The 22,844-nt window shown below is 38.5% G+C and overlaps 1 protein-coding gene across 5 annotated transcripts in view; it reads left to right on the top strand.

Moving 5' to 3' along the window:
* The first annotated feature begins 953 nt into the window (after positions 1–953).
* LOC130431830 (arginyl-tRNA--protein transferase 1) overlaps positions 954–22,844 on the top strand; it is a 60,388-nt gene continuing 38,497 nt past the window's right edge. The window contains exons 1-8 of one of the 5 annotated variants that reach the window (XM_056761032.1): positions 954–1,103; positions 3,682–3,745; positions 4,650–4,712; positions 4,911–5,026; positions 5,838–5,936; positions 6,070–6,264; positions 10,685–10,893; positions 14,670–14,798. In XM_056761032.1, coding sequence (XP_056617010.1) covers positions 1,004–1,103; positions 3,682–3,745; positions 4,650–4,712; positions 4,911–5,026; positions 5,838–5,936; positions 6,070–6,264; positions 10,685–10,893; positions 14,670–14,798 — 975 coding nt within the window. In that variant the 5' untranslated portion in view covers positions 954–1,003. Of the gene's footprint in view, positions 1,104–3,681; positions 3,746–4,649; positions 4,713–4,910; positions 5,027–5,837; positions 5,937–6,069; positions 6,265–10,684; positions 10,894–14,669; positions 14,799–17,388; positions 17,518–22,844 lie in introns of all 5 variants that reach the window. The other 4 variants (XM_056761033.1, XM_056761036.1, XM_056761034.1 and 1 more) reach the window with 4 other exon arrangements.

A 22,844-nucleotide genomic window follows, 5' to 3' on the forward strand; every position in this document is an offset into this window, starting at 1 on the left:
ATATTTTGGTGTACGAGTAATTCTTACAAAAGTAGAATCACACTTTATCTGAACCTGCGTGAACTCTTATGTTTAGGACGCGACATAATCGGCCACATTGCCAGCGTTTTCCGATAGGGGGGACTTTTACACCTAGAAGTATTTGAAAGGTGATATTTTGCATGGTGTAAATTATAAACACGGGCCAGACCGATCTTTTAAGAAATGTACTCCATTGTAGAGCTCAAAGGTGTGAAATGTGGACATAGCTGTGGGTACTGTGGAAACGCGTGGGGCAAAGCGTCATACGGTAAGTTAGCGTCCATGGATTTGATTCAGGACAAAAATCAAATTCCATTTTCCTCAGCTCAGCTCGTCGGCAGGACGATAGATATTATAAAGGCAATGCCACACATGAACTCGAGGCCAGAGGTAACGTAGTTTATTTACATCAAACACACAATAATGTATTAATCATACTCCCCCATAGTCTAAATTCACTGTGTAAAATCGGGCATAATTAATAACCTTATTATATTATATAAGTAAATTATATTTAAGATGTTAGGTGGTGGTGTCGCATAACTATCAAGAGATCATGACGACTTTTAATAGTCAATGTTTTATTCGTTGTTTCCCACAAGGAATCTTGGAAATACAAAGTGAGCCTGTGCTTCCGGGTCAAGAGTGTTCCCTATCCTAGTCTACTATGGCGAAGGGTTCCTTCATGTCTGACTAGGGGTTAGGTTTTCAGGTCGTTTTGACCTGCGTTAACACTAAACATATATATATACTTTAAATGTAGTGTTACGTTTTATTAAATATTAAATTAATATTTTGGTAAAAAACATGATTAATATTAGCACCAGTCTAATGACGTCATCTTGATCAGCCAGTCAGCTACGCCTACACTAAACGGCGAGCTGCGTACAACGTCATTAATATTAATGAGGGCCCCCTTCACTTTAGTAGGGTTCGTTTTTTCGTCAGTGGCCGCAGCTGACAGACTCGAGTGAATGTGGAAATGGCAGCGGGGGGATCGTACAGCATAGTGGAGTATTTCGGGGGAGATGATGGCTATCGCTGTGGTTACTGTAAAAACGAGAAGGGTAATTTCTCGCACGGTGAGTGGACTTTACTGTAATACCGGTGTCTTGTGTCAAACATTACGTGACGCGACAGAACAGTCACTTGTGTGGAAGAAGCTTTGACCAGTTTTGATTGTGCACAACGAGATTTCATTTCCTATGTCCACTTTCGTAAACGGCTGTAAAAGATCTGACAGATGTCAACTTGGTATTTAATTCGTGTTATTAAATAGTATTTAGTTTTAAAGTGGTTATTTGCTATACCTCATAGTTTACTTGGGCGGTGCATGCTAGCTGAGTGGTTAGCAAACATGTTTAGCTGCAACACAACGAATAAACTTGGGTTGTTTGTTGTTGCTCTGTTTATTTATTTAAAGTGTTAATATGTTTCTTAAAAAACTGCAAGATGGTTTTTTCATCCAAGCCTTCTTAAACATACTTTCCTGTGGAACTGTCAGTCATACTGTAACTTTACGTGTCCTGTCATTTATCAATCAGTTTTCCAGACCAGACCAGTAACGTTACCTTTATAAACAGAGCAGATGCTGTATAAATTATTTCCTGATGTGAGAGAACAGAAGAGATTTGGTTATGTTTGTCTACCCCTGGATTTGTCTGAAAGTTTTTTCATTTACTGTGTTTCATGTTAAGAACATTATATTATCATGAGCATGTTTTGCATCTGCTCCTTAGAATGATGTCCGCAGGAGTGGCAAAGATGGAGACATGGGTAGATAAGGAATGTGATGTTGTAACAGTTAATGTTGTCTATGAATGAACGTGATGGAGATAATCTGATCCGGGTTATAGAAGGAAACGTGCTTGTGATCTAATCCTGCCTTGTAAACCAAACCATCCATTTGGAGAACTGAAGAGAGAGAGACGGGATGAACAATCGGAGTGGTCTGGACCTTCAGATATTTACACGCTTATTTTTGAGCAGATCACTACATCTTTAATCTTCTTTTGGACTCTTCATGTGATTTTGTTAACTACACCCTATGACACGGTGAACCATTATATGATGATCTGATCAGATTATTGCAGTGTAATATTACTACTTGTAATAATATCTTGCATAGTATCTTGCATATCACTTTACTTGAGTGAAGTGCTGTACAGAAATGTAAGAAGATCATGTGTTGGTTGACTAGCATAAGCACTCAAAGCTAGCGATTGATGGAATTATCAAATATTAATATGTGATCCAGACCAATGCATCTTTAGCTCACTTTGATTGTTTTCACACACAAACCAAAACACATTTGAAAACAGCTCTGATCATCTAGAGGCAGGCTAATGCTTAGTGTGGTGATGGCACTGTCTGGCCTGGGATGCACCCTGAATCTTTCTGTACCATTTCATGAAAAAAGAGCAATTGTCTGAGAACTTCTTAGTCACGCTTATATTTCACTTCGTTGTTTTGTCCAGCAAATCCGCATCTGAGTTGTCACATCAGCAACAATATTATTTTGGAAATTGGAATGTTAGAATAAAAATGGCAAGTTTCTGTGGAGGGAAAAAAGGTTATATGATATGGTCCGGGCCTGGTGCTTTATGCGGTTTACACTTGTACTCGTGCTTACTCTCGCTGTTGTGTGTTATATTCTCTGACAGTGTTGTGTTGTGAGCAGCAGGTGTCTCATATCTGTTAGAATGATGGCTGATAGTACATGGAAAGTCAAACCCACTCCTTTGTTCGCTGCCTGGAGGGTGTGCTGGATTTTGACACACGTCATATTGTGTGTGTGTGACCGACTTAATTTAGTTTGTTTGTTTATGTAACTCTGGTCTATATACAAGTAAAACAAGCTTCTGATTATATTCATAACAAATCTGAAAATTGATTTATGTCCTGTAGCTCAGTGGTAAAAGCATTGCGTTAACAACGCAAGGTTGTGGGTTTGATCCCAGGGGATTGCACATACTTGGAAACTAATGTATAGGATAATGCAATTTATGTCGCTTTGGATAAAATCATCTGCCAAATGTGTAAATGTAAATATAAATGTATGTTATTGCTATTAAAAGACGTAAAGTTAAACGTTTATCGTTTTGAGTGAAAGTAATTTTTGTTATATTTTTACTTTTATCTGACAACAGTGCATTGAAACAAAATTGATCTACACAATCATTTTAAAGACATTATCACTGAGGTCCTCAGTGATTTGTACAGGTCAAAAAGTGTTAAAATTGTCACATTCTTAAATATTGTAAATATTGACCTGCTTTAATTTTTCCGGTCCGATACCCTCCTACTGATGTCTTCACTTGCATATTTGTCTTTTTTACAATGAGAACGAGAATAGTTGCATTGGCTCAACATTTGCACCTACGTGAGCTGAAAATTTCTCGCAGCTTTTTGTGAATGCATTGTAGCTCAAACTGGATCAAAAAGTGTTTAAACCTCACAGCCAAAACCCTGGGGCGATTCTCAAAGCTTGAACCCAGATGTATTGAACTGTACTGTACTATCTGTGCTCTTGTGTGGGAGTCTAAACTAATTCTCCATGACGTCAACGGAAATATTTTCCTTTCCAGTACAGTGTGTCAGAGGTTCAGGGGTCTGTTCCTGTAGACGTTTCATTTGAATCAGTTTTCTCTTTCTCTGTAGGCATGTGGTCCCACTCAATGACGGTTCAGGACTATCAGGATCTCATTGACAGAGGATGGAGAAGGTGCTGATGCGTTTTCACGTTACTGTCTTACCTCCAAAATGAAGTGCTTTAAATTAAACGCTTTGAACCTGAGGTCGTTGACCACACTGACAGGTTTTCATAGCGGTTGAAACACATTGATATATACACTCACCTAAAGGATTATTAGGAACACCTGTTCAATTTCTCATTAATGCAATTATGGTGGTGGTGTAATGGTGTGGGGGATGTTTTCTTGGCACACTTTAGACCCCTTAGTGCCAAATGGGCATCGTTTAAATGCCACGGCCTACCTGAGCATTGTTTCTGACCATGTCCATCCCTTTATGACCACCATGTACCCGTCCTCTGATGGCTACTTCCAGCAGGATAATGCACCATGTCACAAAGCTTGAATCATTTCAAATTGGTTTCTTGAACATGACAATGAGTTCACTGTACTAAAATGGCCCCCACAGTCACCAGATCTCAACCCAATAGAGCATCTTTGGGATGTGGTGGAACGGGAGCTTCGTGCATCCCACAAATCTCCATCAACTGCAAGATGCTATCCACTCAATATGAGCAAACATTTCTAAAGAATGCTTTCAGCACCTTGTTGAATCAATGCCACGTAGAATTAAGGCAGTTCTGAAGGCGAAAGGGGGTCAAACACAGTATTAGTATGGTGTTCCTAATAATCCTTTAGGTGAGTATAGAGGAGACAGAGTAATGAGCTTAAAAAGAACGACACATTCTCTGAGCTGTAGGTCTCACAGACGACATGCAACAAGACATAAGGGTGTCACAGTTCTTAAAGAAACAGTCAACATGAACACTTTAATGTGACATATGTCTGAGTAAAACTGATTTGTGAATGTAATCATTTGTCCTTTCTATATTGGGATTGTTAACTATTATCGTATCTTTTTTATTTGTTTTTAAGAAGTGGAAAATATGTTTACAAGCCGATCATGAATAAAACCTGCTGCCCTCAGTACACCATCAGGTAAACCAGCTTGATTTATTTAAAGGTCTGATTGAAGTGTTAATATAATATATCATATGCATTAAAGAATTTTGAAGGAAACTTATTTGTATATATATATATATATATATATATATATATATATATGAGTCAAATGCATTTATGTATTTAATGTTTTTTTATAAATAAATAATCTAATCTGTACTTTCTGCTTCACAGATGCCATGCCTCGAACTTTCATCCAACAAAAACTCATAAAAAGACCTTGAAGAGAATGAACAAGTTTCTCTCCAATGGAGAGATGCCCGTGGAACAGAATGATGGGAAAAATGAAGGTGATGGTCTCTTACTGGACAACCTGCAGCTTAACCCACAGCTACAGATGTTTACATTCACATTTATTAAAAAGGTTGACAAATGAGAGCGTTAAACATTTTGTTATTAATCCAATATAAAACCAACCTTTAAATGAGTAAAAAATATTATTATTATTATTGACAAATGGGCAAAACCTAGGATACTGGGAATATATATTTTTTTAGATGACAACCAATTGTTGTAAATATGCCTGATGACATTTTTACAGTGCATTTCATTTTAGTTGACGTCTTCACTAAATCAGGGAAAAAAATATTATTTTTATTTTTTGCTCACAAAAAAAAAATGCAATTCAATTAAACGGAAAACTTTTTCATTTTTTTACAACAATTTAAAGGAGTATTACACTTATTGTTTTCATGCTTAAACTCTTTTTCGTCTTTGACCCATGTGTATATATAGATAAATGAAGAGTTTGGTTGCCAAATTAGATAACACTTATCTAACTCTTTTTTTTTTTTTCTATTGTGTATTCCAATTAATATCTATCAAACTTCAGTTGGTTTGTTTGGAATTAAGCCACGATAACAAAAAAATACACAACACAACAAAACACAAAAAAAAAGATTTTTGAAAAATCTAAAATCAGAGTTATGTCATTTTGGAACTAAAGTCTTTATTCATATGTATACATATATAAAACGTGGTCTTCTTAACATTTTCTACATTTGAACAAAGTGCAGACTAGAGCCTTTGTTTCAATGTATTCTACAGTTATAGCCGCAGTCTGTCTTATCAAGTCTGATCTAGTTTGATATGCCGTCCCAGGTGTTTTAGAAGAACTCAAATGCCGTCTTAAGCCCCTCTCTTCTATGCTTCAGAGGACAGTGGCTATAGCTGCAGGAAAAACCCAGTCATTTTTGGCAGGTGTGCAGGATCTGTGCTTCAGATCAGATGTTTATTATGCAATTGTTTTGTGTAAAACCCTGTTGATGATGAAGAAGAGGCGTTTTCTCTCTGATGATTGTTGTGTTATACTTACTGTATGTTTACTTTTTAGGGGAGCCCATGGACTCTGTGCATGAAGAAGGGGTAAGATCACCTCCTCAAGACCTTCTGAAAAAACACCATACTGATGTAGAGGAGATCACCACCAGTCCTGACACAGACAGCAAATCAACTTCTCCTTCAACACCCAGAGAAGATGCAGCGCCCACCCCACCAGAGAAAACCTCACATGTCACACCCAAACCAGGTCTGTGTGAAAATAGAATTTCATAAGGTATCCATGTAAAAATTGCGTGATGCAGGTCACTATTTGTGGCTTCACACTTCAGGATAAAAGCTCCGTTTTTCTTTACGACGCAGTCGTTTCTTTGCGCTAAATGTATTTCCTATTTGTGTTAGTAAACTGAAGGGCGAATCACGTTTTGAAAAGTGCCAAAAATCTCTTGGTTAGTATTTTGATTTGTTTTATAGTGTCACATAAGATAGCATTCATGTCTGTAGCACAAACGTTGAACGAATCCATCGCCAAAACCGAACAGCAGAGGGCAGCGTGTGTCCAGAAATAAATGCGGCGTGTCAGATTTCCCCCCTTACATTGACATCATCTATGCAAGATAATCCACCACAGTTCTGCTAAACTAAAAAAGTCGTTGGATGACAATACTGTCATGAAACGCTTTAAAATAAAACGTATGATGATTCACTTTACACTTGTTAGACAGAGTTAAGCTATGGACAAGTTAAAAGTTCATGTACCAGCCCCTGAAATGAGCGACCCCCATAAGAACGTTCCGGAAACAGGAAGTTCTTATAATAGCTCCCAAAAGGAGGAGAAAACACTTTTTTTTTATTTTTCTCACTCTCCATTTCCAAACGGAAACCACCTGGTGACAAATTTATCGCAGCTTGCTTTACGACCGTCCATACGTGTGACTTATGTCTGCAGTTATGCTTTGACACACACAGAGTTAAATGACTGATATTTCACAGGAGCTTATAAATGGAAAAACGTGTTGAAGATCTCTCTGTCGGTCCGGTGAAACCTCTCTTCATCTGTGGGCTTTTAAGGATCGCTCATGTCGACGGTACAAACATCGTGGAATGATTTTCATAGTCGTACAAAGAAAGACTATGAGTGGCACATTGACTATGATATTTTCGAAGACCTTTTTTTTGTTGTTGACGTTTTGTGTGTGTGTTCTGGGGAATGAGGTTGGTCCTGGTAATAAAAGTGTATCTCCACGCCCAACTCTTCTTCTTTCCATACGTTTCCTCTCATAAAGGAGCGTGCCAGCTCTAGCTCGCCCTGCCCTCACACAGCAAAACTAGATGACGCTGTCCCCTCGGGCAGCCCTCGCGTGTGTGTTTTGTACCTCTGTCGGAAGGAATGTGCCTTTGACTTTCAGCTTCATGTACTTTAGAGAGTTTGTTGGGTGTGTAACAGTATATACGAGTCCGAGAGATTTTATGAACTGTTAATTGCTGGAGAGGGAGCGTGTATCTTTTGCAGGGGCAGATATAAGAGTTTATCTCCCTGATTCTGAAGAACAGCCCCCGGCACAGTCCAGTCAACATTAAGAAACTTTTACTCTCGTGTCATTTAAAACCTGTATGTGACTAGTCCGTCAGTGGAACACTAAAGAAGATATTTTGAGAAATGTCTTCATACAATGAAAGTCAATTAACTTTTCAGTGTTGTTTGGTAACCAACCTTCTTCAGTGTTCTGCAGAAGAAAGAAAGACATGCAGGCTTGAGAAAACATGAGATTGAATAAATGCTCTTGCATGGGAGAACTAACTGACTGTGGTTATATATTTATGCACGTTTGGTCACCTTGTGCCGGTTGAACATGAGCACCTCACACACAGTAACATAAGAAGTAAATAACATGACTTGGATGCGGCTTGTATCACGAAGCCGGTTTCAGTCTAACTTGGGGTTTAGTTTGAGTTTTCTGTCTTTTTTGGGTTCATCTGGTTTTGTCAACTGTAAACCTACTCTACAACCTCGCTTCTTGAGACAGGCCACTGACTGCTGGTGAACAAATCACGAACAGTCCCGTTGCCAGATCCTATCCAGTCCGAGCTTGGTCAGACAGAGAGAAACGGAGGCCGTCTTTTTGTCCTGAATCTGGTTCAGCATCTGCTCTGGCTCTTCTGTCTCCCGTGTTTACTCTTGTTTGGAGGGAAGCCATTCAACATCTCTATCATCCCCGCTCCGTATTTACAGCCCCGGCCGGAAACATTCCCTCTGCTAAGTCAACTGGAGGTATTAACAGGAAAAGAGAGAAGAATGAATGTTAAGAAAGAGCTAATTGTCTCAATGACTCTGGCTCTTTGTGCGAGGAAGTCACAGAAACAGCGGCTGCCTCTGCTGAAAGAGGTCTCATGCTAGCCTCGCAAAAGTCAGATTTATTTGAAAAGAGCGTAAATAGTCTGCTCTCGTGATGTGTTAGAAATCCGGTTCGTACGCTCTTTTTAGCTTTAAACAACAATGTGGATCCGGTTAATGCCGGATTTTGAGCGTAGTTATCGCTGGCTGTTTGAAAATTGTCGACGTAAAACATCTCAAGTTTGTCGAGTTTTAAACACAGCTCTGGTGTTGTTCAAGGGTCAATGTCATGAAACCTGTCGGGTCCAACCAATCACATCTCACCTCATCATATATTTTGCATACAAAAATGATGATTTTTGAATCGTCATGAAAAAATACTCTAGTATACTGTATACTGTAGTAAACTGTATTATTAGATATATATTCCTCTAGTAAATATTAGTGTATACAGTATTTAGTCTAACTTCAAGTTTACTGTAGTAAATACTTAAGTACACGACATCACTTTTATAAATTTGTTTTTAAATGAGAGTCATTGTGTGTGTATATTTTGAGGTGACCAAGACATGTTCTTGACAGGCTTGAATGGCTCAGCCGTGTTCTCTCTCCTCTCTATCCGCCCCGGGGGTGTGTGGTTTGATGGCAGGCGGGCAGGCTGACGCTCGGTCGTGGCTGGCACAGTGTCAGCCAGGAAATGGCCCCGCTTTCCTTATTGCTCCAAACAGGATGTCGGCGTGTAAACTGTTGACATGGGATGCCGGGAGCGCTCGGAGGAGCTGGCATCAGTCCAGAGAAACTGAGTGTAAGCGGCTTATTGTACAGTCAGTGTACTGAGGCAGATATATACTGACAAAGTATAAAATACATTTTCACAAATAGTGTTGATTGTTTTCTCTATTGGGGCTAAATTCAGCTGACCTGTAAGATGGCGCTCTCAAAGCTGTATTGCGTTGTTGACCGTGCGCCTGAGCCCCAGTTAACTTCTGGTTTGTGTTTGTCTAGTGTCTAATAATATGCGAGTCTGGACAACAAAACCAATTTTTCGAAATTGAGATTTTTACCTAATCTGAAATTGTATGAGTTGTTAGAATACGACGATATCTGGCTGAGATACAACCGTTTAAAACTCATGGTTCAGATGGTTCCAAACCATATACATCTATTTATTCTGCCGAAGATATTTGGAAGAATGTCAGTTACAAAACAGATCTCATCCCCCATAGACTGCCATAGTAAGGAAAATAAATACTATGGGAGTCAACGGGGCCTGAGATCTGTTTGGTTACTGACATTCTTTCAAATATCTTCTTTTGTGTTCAGCAGGACAAAGACATTTATACAGGTTTGGAAAAATCTGAGGGTGATTAAATTAACATAGAACGTATTTGTGTGAAGTATCCATTTAAATGGTTTAATTGAGCTCGCAGCGGGCGCAGGATCCGAAAAAGGATTATCAGTGAATAATGAAGAACTCCACAAGGACATTGACTTGATAGGAAATGTAAGCATTAACTAACCATATATCCCTCTTTAATCCCGCTGTCTCAGTCTTTGGTCAATGGTGAATAGATGGCCGCCTGCCAGAGCTTCTGCAGCAAACCCTCGAAGGCTAACTGAGGCAATGAATCTCTCTGGCTGAACCCAGTCCTGTCCTGACCGCCCGGTCTCAATCTGGGAATACCACCTCCTCTAGTTTCCTCCAGGGCACACGAACAACCATTTCCACACTTTCAGTTAAACCGCAAGCGGCCTTCTCGCAAAATCAGCGGGAGTCGGACAAACAGAGACTGTGTTGTTTCACAGCCGCGCTGATGTCATGATGGCAGAAGATAGAAAATCACTTCCATCGAAACGGGAGTCCCCGACCATACGTTTACTAGCATTAACTAGGCGGCTCATTTGTGAGGATTGCACACCCTTGCGGTTACCAAACAACACACGAATGTTGACATCTCTGTGTGCAGAAACACACCGTCACGCCCAGTCAGAAGCAAAGTAAATGTGACCTGCAATCGATTAAACTTATGTGAACCAGTGATTCGGAAAAACATGCTTTATATCTTATGCGATGTTGTCCTTCTGTTTTCCCTTCATGTCGTTCAACACTCGACTCTTTCTTCTGTAGAACACAAAAGAAGATATTTCAAGAAATGTCTCAAGGGTTTGAGTCCGTTCAATGCAAGTCAATAGGGTTCGGTTGTTTGGTTCTCAACATTCTTAAAAATATCCTTTTTTTGTGTTCTGCAGAAGAAATAACGTCATACAGGTTTGAAATGTGTTTTCATTTTTCAGTAAACGTTTACATGTTCTAATATTGTGGTTTTAAACTCAGGTAAAGGAGCCGATCCCAACAGACCGATGTGTAGAAAAGCTAAGGACATCAGAAAAGAGCGTCGACTTCAGAAAGATCAACAGAAGCATCAGGAAGGAGAGTCTGCCTCAGTGACTCCTGTGCCACTGAAGTCCACATCTAAGCAGCCCAAATCATTAGAGGACTTTATTTCTGAGTCGTTACCCGCTGACCCTCTCCACCGGCTCGAGGTAAAAACACGTCACCATCTTTGTATTCCATGCCGAGGCGGTTTCAGAAAACCTCTCTCGCTTTCGCTGAGATTGCTCTGAGGTCAGCATGAGTAAACAGCCAAGTGTTTTGCTTCATAAGCAATCTGTATGAAAGACATGAACATGATTGTCCCCGGAGACGCTGCAGAACCGATTGGCCTCTCGATTAACTTGTAGACTGAATTGATTTGATTGACTGCCACACCTTCTTCAATTATCTTAAGTAGATAGCAGGCAATGTCACTCTCATCAAGGTGAGCGGTTGAAATGCATTTGGGGTACTAAAAAAACCTCCCGTGCACAAAAGTGCTTCCGATTTTTATTCTGCACTTTCAACAAACAGTTTGCGCAGTTATTTACTCAGCGGTGTAATTTGCTAAGGCTTTGCGTGACAGACCCTTCCTCTGAAATGTAAACCGTTGCGGCCTGGTTTGATGTTGCTAAAGCATCGTCCTTGAAGTCTGTTTGTTACCACTTATCTGTTCGGCACGTCATGAAAACGGATGGGTTTCGAGGATCTCGCACGCTCCCCCTCAAGACCTCACTTTATCTCTGGTGAGTGTTGTAGCTTATTTCTGGAAGTCTCAGTTTGGAGGTCATTAAGCTCTTGGACAAGGACCTGATGGAGACACCCAGACTAATGAGATGTTTACACTTACTGTGAGCAGAGACACGCGTCCAGTGAGTTTTGTCAATGAGAAAAGTTTATTTTTTGGAACATCTGGGCAGTCTTAAAGTTTAAAAAGCATTTATCTTTTCGTCTTAGTCCCACCTCATTAATATGTCTTATCTACATTTAAATTTCTTTAGAATTCGGTCATTAAAATCCTTCAGACATCCTTTAGGGGGCAGTAAAGACACAGATTTGAAGGCCCTTTTCATGGGATATCTTTTTAGAGCTGTTTTGACAGCGTTGCCCTCTCTTTCTTTTGGTTGCTTCTCACACACTTTATTAAATGATCCACGTCTCAGGAGAATAACCCAGCAGATTAAAGACTTTACGCGTGTTTATCTCGGATATCACGGATATCTTCATTAACTCGCCCAGGCTTTAGCATGAGAGCGTCAGTAAGGGCCAAATAAAATAACACTGTAAAATATAGGGTAATCCTTCAGGTTTTGTTTTTGTTGGAGAAATTCAAAAAGAGCACATTGTCCAATGAAACGTCCTGTAATTAAAAACGGCTTCCCCGGTCAATTAAATGTTGTTGTTTTGGAGGATTAACATTTTGATTTGCTGTCTGACTTCAGGCTGCCCTTGTGTAAACCAGCATCATTGCTGTTGAATATGGGCTTGTTTCCCACACAGAGTTTAAGACTAACCCAAGTCTGAAATCAATGCTAGAGTTCAACTGAAAACCGAAAACAACTCGCATCGGTGCCATTGTTTTGTCTCAAAATCCTAACAAATAATGTTTTTTGAAATGCATGAGTGTAAAAACTCCTTAAATGTCTTAACTTAACTAAGGCTGCCCCTAAAACTGTTGAAATATAAAAGTATGATAAAATATTTGGTATGAAAAATAAATAAACACAAATTGGAAATTCATTGTCCATTGTAATGTTAAATTTAATTTGAGGGACTAAAATAATTGAATGGAAATCTATAAAATGAAAAAAATGTAACCGCAAAATTTTAAAACCTGCATAGGAAAACTTAATGAGAAAATAAAATGACAAAAGCACATTATACATTAACTTGAAAAACAAATTTAAAATATTAAGCTAATTTAAAATGACTAAATAACTAAAACAAACACAAGTTATTAAGGATGCACCGCTCGGCCCGATACCAAGCTCCTGTTCTCGTACTCGTGATGACGCACCGATACCAATGACCGATACCTCACATGACATACGTAGAGCCCTATGATTTCCGCAATGCTGAAAACGTGGACGGAATCGAGGAATCCAGGCATAAAAACATAATTTGCTGTACAACAGGGAATGGCACGGAAAATGGCAAATGTTTTATTTCCTAACAAGAAATTAGCGCTGAACCTCTAACAGCTAACATAACAGCTAACGAAATATTCAGATACTGTTAAAATATGTATTCTGCTTGTTTTGAGTAGACCTAAAAACAAAAGAAAGAAAATGTACCAATAAGATACTGGTTTATTAACATAATTGTACATTATACAGGTATCGGCGTGTAGCAGAAATAAATATCAGTAATCGTACTCTGTCTTTAAAAAATTGTATCAGTGCATCCCTACAGGTTATGTCAAGCTCTGTTTAACCAATCAGATTTCTACAAAATTTACTTAAAACTGATGTCGGAGTTTTGCTGTGAGCAAGTCTTTCCATGCGAAAAGAGGAGCCGCTGCTTGCATCGGAGTCAATTAAAATTTGACATTACTATTCAAAACTGTATCAGAGGCAAGTTATGTCAATGTGGTTGCAGCTTTTCATCGTTTCCTTTGTTTGAGTGCGGTCAGTGATGTGATATAATCAAAGCCAGTTCCATTGTAGCACTGTAGAAGATTCAGGAAGTTTCTTCTGTAACAGTTTACAGTGAGTAGACACCGTTGAGACACATCACTGCAGGTCTGCGTTCAATCATTACAGGAGGATGTCATGTGTACTCGCTTTCTTTTCACTCTGGATTACATGAAGAACATGAAGTGTCTTTTATCAATGAAATACGTGTGTACAGATGAACAGATTTTTTTATTCGTGCTGAATCTCACCCAAGCAAACACACTGTATTGTATATGGTTTTGTTTATTTTACTGCATGCTTTTGTTTGAGCAGAATGTTGACTGGACCATCAGGGCAGACTAGAGAAACTGCAGTACATGATGTGCATTAGGCGAATGCATCAGAGCAGGAATACGGTTTGAATCGGTTTTGGTGAATTCGATAGCAGAAGGCACAATTGGAGCCATCTGTATAAAATTGTCATTGTTCAGTGGATGCCTGTGTATAAGAAAGCATCACTTTTACTAAAACTGTATACATAAAATATAAAATAATTTATATCAAGTAATCTATTAACTTTTGCCTTTTTATTTCATTTATTTTATTTTAGAATTTTTTGTTTTTGTAATTTAATTAATTTACTGTATAAAAATTAGGGCTGTCAAACAATTAATTGCAATTTATCGCATCCAGAATAAAAGTTTGGGCTACCATATTGTATGTCTTTGTACTGTGCATTTTAATTTTGTATTTATAAAAACATATGCATTTATTTAAGAAAAAATAAAATATTAATAAAATGAACATGTATTTATTTATATTTGCCAATAATTTAAATTATATTGAAACATTTTCTAAATATATACATTTATGTGTTTATAAATACTATATATATATCTGTGTACAGTGCATATTAATTATCTAAACACGATTAATCGGTTGACAGCCCTAATAAAAATACAGTTTTTAACCTAAAAGCAGTATAGCAGATATTACCATAATATGCAATAGTGGTTATACGTTGTTTTTTTTTGGCATTTTAATAGCAAATATTCTTCTTTTGACTTATGGAGTTGAGATGTGACCCCAATGTGTTTTTGACATGTTTCATGATATTCACTCATGTGCTATTATAAAAATGAATAATGGTCATACAGGTTAAGAATGACTTATGGTTGAGTAAATGATGACAGAATTTACAATAGTGTCTCACCTGATGGTCCACGAACACTATTCTCCTCAACTTTTGTGTTTGTATCTTTTCTTGTTAAAGTCTTGAGAATTCTGTACTTTTTCTGTTTAACCCTTTTCTCCTCATCCTCATGTTGAAGGTGAGGCTAGTGCGCTCCAACCCACCCAGTCCACAGTTCAAAGCTTCATTCGATGCATCTTACCAAGTTTACAAACTCTACCAGATAGCCATTCACGAGGACCCGGCTGACAAACCCACCGAGGGCCAGGTCAGAAGGGGCTCATGGGTAGTACGGCTGTCTCGGAGTCTTCGAGCACATTTTACATGGTCTTTCACTTTTGTCAATGGTGACATCAGCTTAGATTTGGAGCGGTTTGTTTACATTAGAAGTTTGCCAAGAACAGAGACGACAGCTAGGTGAATGTGAGGTCTGGGCATCCAGGACTGAATGATCGTGATTGAGAAACCAAAACTTGTTCTCTTAAAGCTAAAAGCAATGAATCACGGTGGCCTGTCTATTCATGAGGAACGAAAGTGAGGAAACCGTAAGAAGGCGGATGAGAGTAGGTTGGAAAAGTAAACATTAGAAAATGGAAGATGAAACGGTGTCAATAAAGTACTAAAAGGGTGTGAGAGAGAAGTTTGAAGGTAATGAGGAAAACGCTGTCATCTGGAGTGTGTGGGCGATGTTTCTACAGGTGTCCGTGTAAAATGAAGATGTTTGCAGGTGTTTGACCTCTACTTTTCTTAAGCCAAACCAGAAAAGCACATTAGGTAGTTTATAAGGTTTCCTTCTTATATGTCCATGCACTTTTTCTTATAATTCACTTCTTTCCACAACACAGTATTTACATTTCTGCTTAATGTTTTTGCCACAGTTTATTTGTAAGGACTCAAACTCGCACTGCTCATAAGAGCACCACAGCTGAACACACATGCTATCTGCTAAACGACTCTGAAGGCTTTTATGAGATGATGGTTTATTTGCAATACAGCGAGTGACATGTCAAAACAGTATTCATCTTCTATGCTCTACACCAGGGGTTCTCAAAGTTTACATTCAAAGGTCCGAATCTGAATTCTCGTCAACAGTCCGGTACAATTGTTATTACAAAAGTTTACATTCAAAGGTCCGAATCTGAATTCTCGTCAACAGTCCGGTACAATTGTTATTACAAAATATGCTTTTAATAAACATTAAAAACAACTTTAAATAACCAATTGACTCTATATGAAGAGTTCATTTGCAAAAACAGATCACTTTTTATCATGTTTTTATTGTGCTTTATTGTGATAGTTAGCTGTATTTCACATTATGACTTAATCAAATGAACCCAACTGCAGTTTCATTGATATTCATTTGAATGCACAATAAAAACATTGTTTTTGAACATCGAGCCGTGCCTCTTTGTCTCTTCAAATGACCCGCGTTGCGCGTGCGAAAATTTTAACTATTTCAATCTCGATGCGGCGCCCCCTATTTGCGCATGCCTTCCGCACATCTACATTTAAAATAAGGAATATGCACGCGAAAAAGACGCGACATGTGAATGGAACAGAACGAAAAGTCCAAACTTTGAGAAGGGCTGCCCTACACACTGCACGATCTGTTCCCATTCATTCATCTTTGGCTTTTTCTAGGTTTTCTTGCTCTGTTGATAAGTCCTTGAGGTGTTACTTGGTATCTGTGTGTGTGTTTTTGAGATATACCGTTTTATCGATAATTTTTTTTTATCCTGTGGATAATGCAGATTTTGGAATATGGATTTTGTTAAATCTAAGATTACAGGTGTTAGCTTTCCTGTTGCTAGCATGGCACTAACAACGCCAAGGTCATGGGTTCGATCCCAGGGATTGCACATAATTAAAAACCAATATATATTATCATGCAATGCAAGTCGCTTTGGATAAAAGCGTCTGCCAAATGCAAAAAATGTTTATTTGGGGCAAATTTTGAAGTGAACGTCTCCTTTATTAAGGAAAGTGAAATGCTCAATATGGCGGCTTTATTAAAAAAACAAAAAGTGTTTTTTTAGCAAACGTAATTCAAGCTTAAGAAGACTTTATGATCCACCTTTTGTCAGGTTGAATTGATGGTGGAAAATACATTGTTTTGGTGTGATTGTACCAAGCGATTTTTAAGATCTACGTCTTCCTCCATTCAAGTTGATAGTTCTTTGATGACTGAAATAGCTGCCTGAAGTCGTAGCAAACATGGCCGCCAAGTGTAATAGCATCTCTAAAGCGACATTAATGAAATAGGATGAGCTCATTGGTTTTAAATCTGTTGTAGGACCAGTGCTTGATAAAACCAGTGCGTGTCAGTGTTAAGTATGTGATTTTTAGCATTTAGTGCAGTTTCACAACCCTAGTGCACAAGCCTCACCTTCAGTCTCTACGTTTCCTTTCGTGTAGTGTGCTTCATCCTCACTAGCATCACACTCCCCACCTGTCTTACTTAACAAGATTAACAAAAAGTTATTTAGAAAATGTATATAGCTGGGATGCATAGCATTGATGTTCACATTTTATTTGATATACATGCATTTTATTCCAAAACCTTCCTTTGAATTGTAATTGTTAAAAAAGTGTGAGGCAGCTTGGGAGTTTAATTCTAGCTCTCATGATTCTTCATAGTCGCTTTAAAGAAATCTTGATTTCAAAAGAGTCTAAAAAACTTTATCAACCCCAAAATATTTGGTATACACACAGGGCTGTTGACCACTCCCCTTTTTAACTTTTTTTTGCTACAATCCTTCTTTTCTCCTACTCTACTAAATAATTTTTCAACATCTTTACATTCGTCCTCTTTAATTGTTCACTTTCCTCCCTTTAATCATCCTTCCATCGTTCTGAAGGTGAAGTTAGTGCCTGTCAGCTTCGAGGACCCGGACTTCCTGGCGTCCTTCGAGCAGTCGGCGGCGCTGTACGCCCGTTACCAGACGACTGTTCACGGCGACTCTCCGTGTGAGTGCGGGGAAAGTGAGGTACAGGATGAAACATGTCACATACTTACAGACTTTATGAAACGTCCAATATTTATTATACTTGAATATCCCATCATTGGGTCAATTATGGACAACTGTTGGATTAAACTGACCCAGAATATGGATGTAATTCACCCAAAAATGGGTTGAAACAACCCAGCATAGGTTCATTTACAACCCAACGGTTGGGTTTGTCCATTTTTTGACCCATTGTTGAGCTAAGATAACCCAACATCATGGATTATTACTATAGGTTACTCTTATAGTTAAAGGGGTCATATGACGTGGCTAAAACAAATATTTTAATGGTTTGTTTTAGATGTAAATCAATGTGTATACACGATTTTAGGTTAAAAAATGCTGTATTTTCCACATACCATCTCCTCTTTGCTCCGCCTCTCTGAAACGCACAGATTTTTTACAAAGCTCATGTCTTTTATAAACGAGGTGTGCTGTGATTGGCCAGTTAACCAGTGTATAGTGATTGGTCGAATTCTCCAAGCGTGTGACGGAAATGTAACGCCTCTGACCATATATGGAACATCAGGTTCCTCTTCAAATGAACTGACAGGTACGCCCACCTTACTTGTGTCTACATTTGGGTGATCTTAGTCAAATCAGACCACCAACTGATGTAGATTTGTGGGGGTGTGGTTACACGAGGTGTTTCAGGCAGGTCTGGGTGAGCATTCGCTTTTAGATGGAAAGCATCTTTTGTTCCCACACTTTCATTTTTGCTGTTTCAAGTGTCTAAAACATGCATGGGCAACACTCCAAAGACAGCGAAAAACATGTGTTTGCGCCATCTGACTTAAATAATAAATTATTAAACAAGCACAGATTTTCCTTAAAAGAAAGAGGAAGATTTAGCATTTATTTTCAGAAGTTTGTCAGATGCAACTCTCCCACAGGAGTAAAAGAAAACATGACAATAAAGTTTATAGATATAGTATGGGTATTACCAGTATCTTTGCTATGGTTTGTTATAAGTTGCTAGTTATTTGTGTCAGTTGCATTTCTACGAATTCCTTGATAAATCTAACATTAGATGCACATTTTTGGTCAGTTTTATTGCATGTTAGTGTAGTCTTTATGATATTTAAATGGGAAAGAGTAACACCATACCCGTTTCTTTTTTAGTTTTGTTTGGCGTTTATTGCTTCTTGTTGGATAGAACAGTTGCTAGACCAAAGAAAGTCATACTGGTAGACAGAGAGACAGGGCTACAGGACTTTGGAGAACCACAAGCTGGGACTCGAACTTGGGTCGCCCCAAAGCACCATTACACAATATGTTGACACACAGCCCACCCGGCTACTGGCGCTGACAAGTACATGTTATAAACAGGAGTCGAAGTCTAAGTCACAAAGCTTCAACTGAATCCGTTACCATTATGTGTACGAACTATGAAGGTTAGCTGGCGTCATCAATGACCTTGTTGATGTGTTTAGTAAACCGTCGAGCGGCAGACACGTGTGGCATTACTGAAGTAAATCGTACAATTGGTCCATCAGCGCTTAAATCACTCTAAACGCTCATAGTTTTGTGCATCTGTCTTCATTTGTGTCTGAAACTGTCTCCTGATATTACTGGATTAAAAGCCTCTGTAATAATTACATAGCGCTTGCTAAGCTGTTTTGAGCATTTCGCAGGTATGTAACCATTGTCTGGATGGGGCAGCAGTTCACCTGTGTGTTTGAGAGAGAGAGAGTGAATTAAGACTGGGTGGATCTGTGGAGAGAAAGTCTTTGACTTGATGTTATTTCAGTCTTAGACAGGGCTGGGCCGCGTGCACACACCCTGCTCTGTTCTGTGAAAAACTGCCAGAACTCAATTATACTGAAAGAAGCAACGTTTGCAGTCCGTGTGCTTCGGAGAAAATCTGCTCAGAATTTTTCAAACTCTGTCTGGAGGAGATTTATAGTGATTAAAAAATCATTGTTATGATGAAAGTCAGCGCTGCCTTGTAAGAAAAAGGGTTATGGATAATGAAATAGTGGTTTGATTTTAATTCAGAGGGTTTTACAGAGACATGGAGAGAATTAGATTGTTTTTAAGGTTAAGAGTACAGTTAGTTTTCTTACTTAAATATGAAGTATTTTGTTGTTGCTCAGTGGTTGGAGCGTGGCGCTAGCAACGCCAAGGTCATGGGTTGGATCCCGGGGATTGCACATACTCCGATACAAATGTATAGTATAATGCAATGTAAGTCGCTAAATATGAAATATTGATGGAGTAATAGTGTAGTAAATACAAGAGCACAGACCGCTCGGCACATGTTTCTAGCTAGCGTTTAGCTATATGACCCTCTCGAGTACTGTGGTTTTTACTGTTTTAAGTATGTAAAGTGTGGTCTGGTAGTGAGCAGGATGTGGACCTACTTGACATTGTAAGTCACCTGAGAGAAGCTATTGTCCCCCTCAGGCCTGGAAACGGACCCGGCTCTGCCAACAGCAAATAAATAAATCCTCCAGCTCGTAAAGGAAGGGAATTAATAAATAATAAAAAGCTGCTGTCTCCTGTCTCCAAGATTCTTTCCTGGTGCCATAACAGGGCTTTATTTATAGTGCAGAAGGTGTGCGTGTGTTTGCGTTAGCCTGGTCTTTTCGAGCATTACAGCGAAGTTAAAAAACATTCCATGTGTGAGACGGGGGCTGTTTTTTCTCCCTTACTTCCTCTTCCCGACAGGTTGCGGTTTCGCCATCTCATAGAAAGTATCCCTAGTGCCACTGAATTAGACATTCATCCATCTAAAGGCTTCTTTACACCAACTATGAGAACGATTGTATGTTTTACATTTTATTTTGATTGACTGTCAATGTTTAATTATTTATCTGCCGGAATTAAATTGATTATTATAATTGTGGGTCAGACACTGCGGTTCTCTTAAAATTTGAATTATTTTTACTTGTTCTAAAAAGGCTTTTTTTTGTTTTAGCAATGCACCTGTTAATGCTGTCTAGATAGGCTGTTTAGTACATTTTGTAATGGAGTTACTTCGCTGTTGTGTTGCTGCATGTATACCGTTTACCAGGGGTCAAACTGGGCCGGGGGTGTAGCCTCGGCACATAAGCTGACTCCTCTGGTGTTGTGGAGCAGCATTCCATCGTTGAAGTAACAATTGACTTATTTGTCAGTGTATACACTGATAATCGCGCAAAAAAAACAAAAAACATTCCGAAATGATCATCCCTATGCCCTACTCCCTTCGAAGCTCTCGATGTGTGAACTCTAGGGGGAAAACTGCAGTTGTATCTCTCAATCGGTCCGTTTAAAATTAATTTGGCAAAAGGAGCATTAAAAACAACGCCATTTTCTCTTTATTTGGTGTGCCGTTTTGTTTGGTGTCCCCTCCCCGAAGGGCCCTTTGAAGGGAGATATATTCCATTTGGAACGCACCGCATGTTTGCGCATGCTAATGTTTCCGTTCCGCAGCGCCTGTAGCTGCGAACTGCCTATTTGTGAGTTGTAGACATGACGTGCGTCGCTGCTTCTCGTTTGTTAAAAATTAACTTGTATGTTAATCGTTAATGTTGTATGAAGTTTCAACAGAAAGTACTGGATATACACAGGTCATACATACAATTTTATGGACGTTAATAAATGAAGATATTTGATATTGACACTAGGACGGGGGACATGCCTATACAGAAAGGTCATGGAGTTTTGGACATTGCTACAGTAGAATGATTTTAATCAGAACTTTATTGCTCATAGCAGACAGATCTCTCAAATGATATTTTACAGTTTGTCAAATAGTAAGATTATAAGCTTGGTATATTCCCCACAGAGCCCGATCACATATCAAATCCCGAATCAAACACTGTCGGTTACTGTTTTTTCCAAAGTAACGTTAACTTTATCATGTTTGAGTTTACACTTCTATTTACTTTAAACAGAATCTGATGATTTGGTATTTGACGTAATGTTAGTTTATTCTCTTCTATTGTCTAACATTAGCATGGTAATAAATAAATAATTGTTTCGTTACAAACAGACATTTGGAGGTAACGGAGAATAATTATTTATTGGACTCATATAGTGGAATTCAACCAAATAAACCGTGTTTATGATACTGTATTTACTCTTGTTAATGTAGACTAGCTTTGCATAAGCTGTTTCCCAAAGAATGTGACCAATAAAGACATTTTACATTGTGCTTTTATATTATTAACATATATTAAATATTAGAGTATGCTTTCGTGGTGTTAAATGATGTGGAACATGTCAGATTGATTCAATATGTATAGTCATATATTGTAGATAAAGAGCCGTATCATCTTATTAGGCCTTAGACAGATGTAGGTTGATCTGTAGATTTAATGGGCATTCAAGGACCAATTCCCTAACGTTCGCTACGTTCTGCCTAATTTCATTTGAGCCGAGGACTAAATCCCAGCTGAGCCATCGCACTTCCCACTCTGGTCAAAGTTCACCTCCATTTGCTTTCACAGAAGGCCATTTTGAAATGTCATTTTGAAGACATGAAGGACTACAGGACAGAGAGATTTTCTTTTCAATTAAATTTCCTATTCCAATTAAATATGTCGATAATGCAGAATCTCACCTGTTCTTGCACAAGAACCAATGAGATTAAAAATTATTGATACGTTGCCTTATTTGAATTCATTGCGCTGATCTTTGCTTTCAGGGCATGTTGAATATATTGGTTGCTTTAGTAAATAAAGGAATATTTACTTGAAATTAAGTTTTTTTTAAAGATGAGGTTAGGGATGTGCAATTCATCGAAAATGAATTGTAATCATGAACTTTGGCCTTCAAAAATTACAAAAACAAAATAATCGAGGTTAAACAATTACTGTGCCCCATTCCATTTTGCATGGATCCTCTCTTCTCTTGTGGTATAAATCAACCGGATTATATATATTTATACATATTATCTAATGGCATATAAAGTGCACCCCTTTCACATGGTTCAGCTGTTCTGTTTTTACATTTATATCTTTTTTTCCAGTTGAATTCATAGTTTAAAAGGCAAGTTTTTTCAGTTTTCTATGTTGTTCTTAAAGGTAATGAGTGATGGTGTTAAATAATTTGGATCTCGATATTGGCCAAAATAATCGTGATTGTGATTTTTGTCATAATCGAGTAGTCCTAGATGAGGTATCACATGCAGTTTCTGCATATTGTCCAATAAGGGACTTAGAACGCTTGTTACGAAACGGGAATCCATGTTCGAAAAAATCTTTGCGAACCCTGGCGGAGTGAATTGACCACAGGAATACTACGGCATACGTCCAACTCGTTTTTGACAAGTTGACCATGTTAAGTTTGAGAATATGTTTAACAGTGTAAAGAAGTCAGAA

The sequence above is a fragment of the Triplophysa dalaica genome, chromosome 11 (assembly GCF_015846415.1).
Source record: "Triplophysa dalaica isolate WHDGS20190420 chromosome 11, ASM1584641v1, whole genome shotgun sequence".
Lineage (NCBI taxonomy): Eukaryota > Metazoa > Chordata > Actinopteri > Cypriniformes > Nemacheilidae > Triplophysa > Triplophysa dalaica.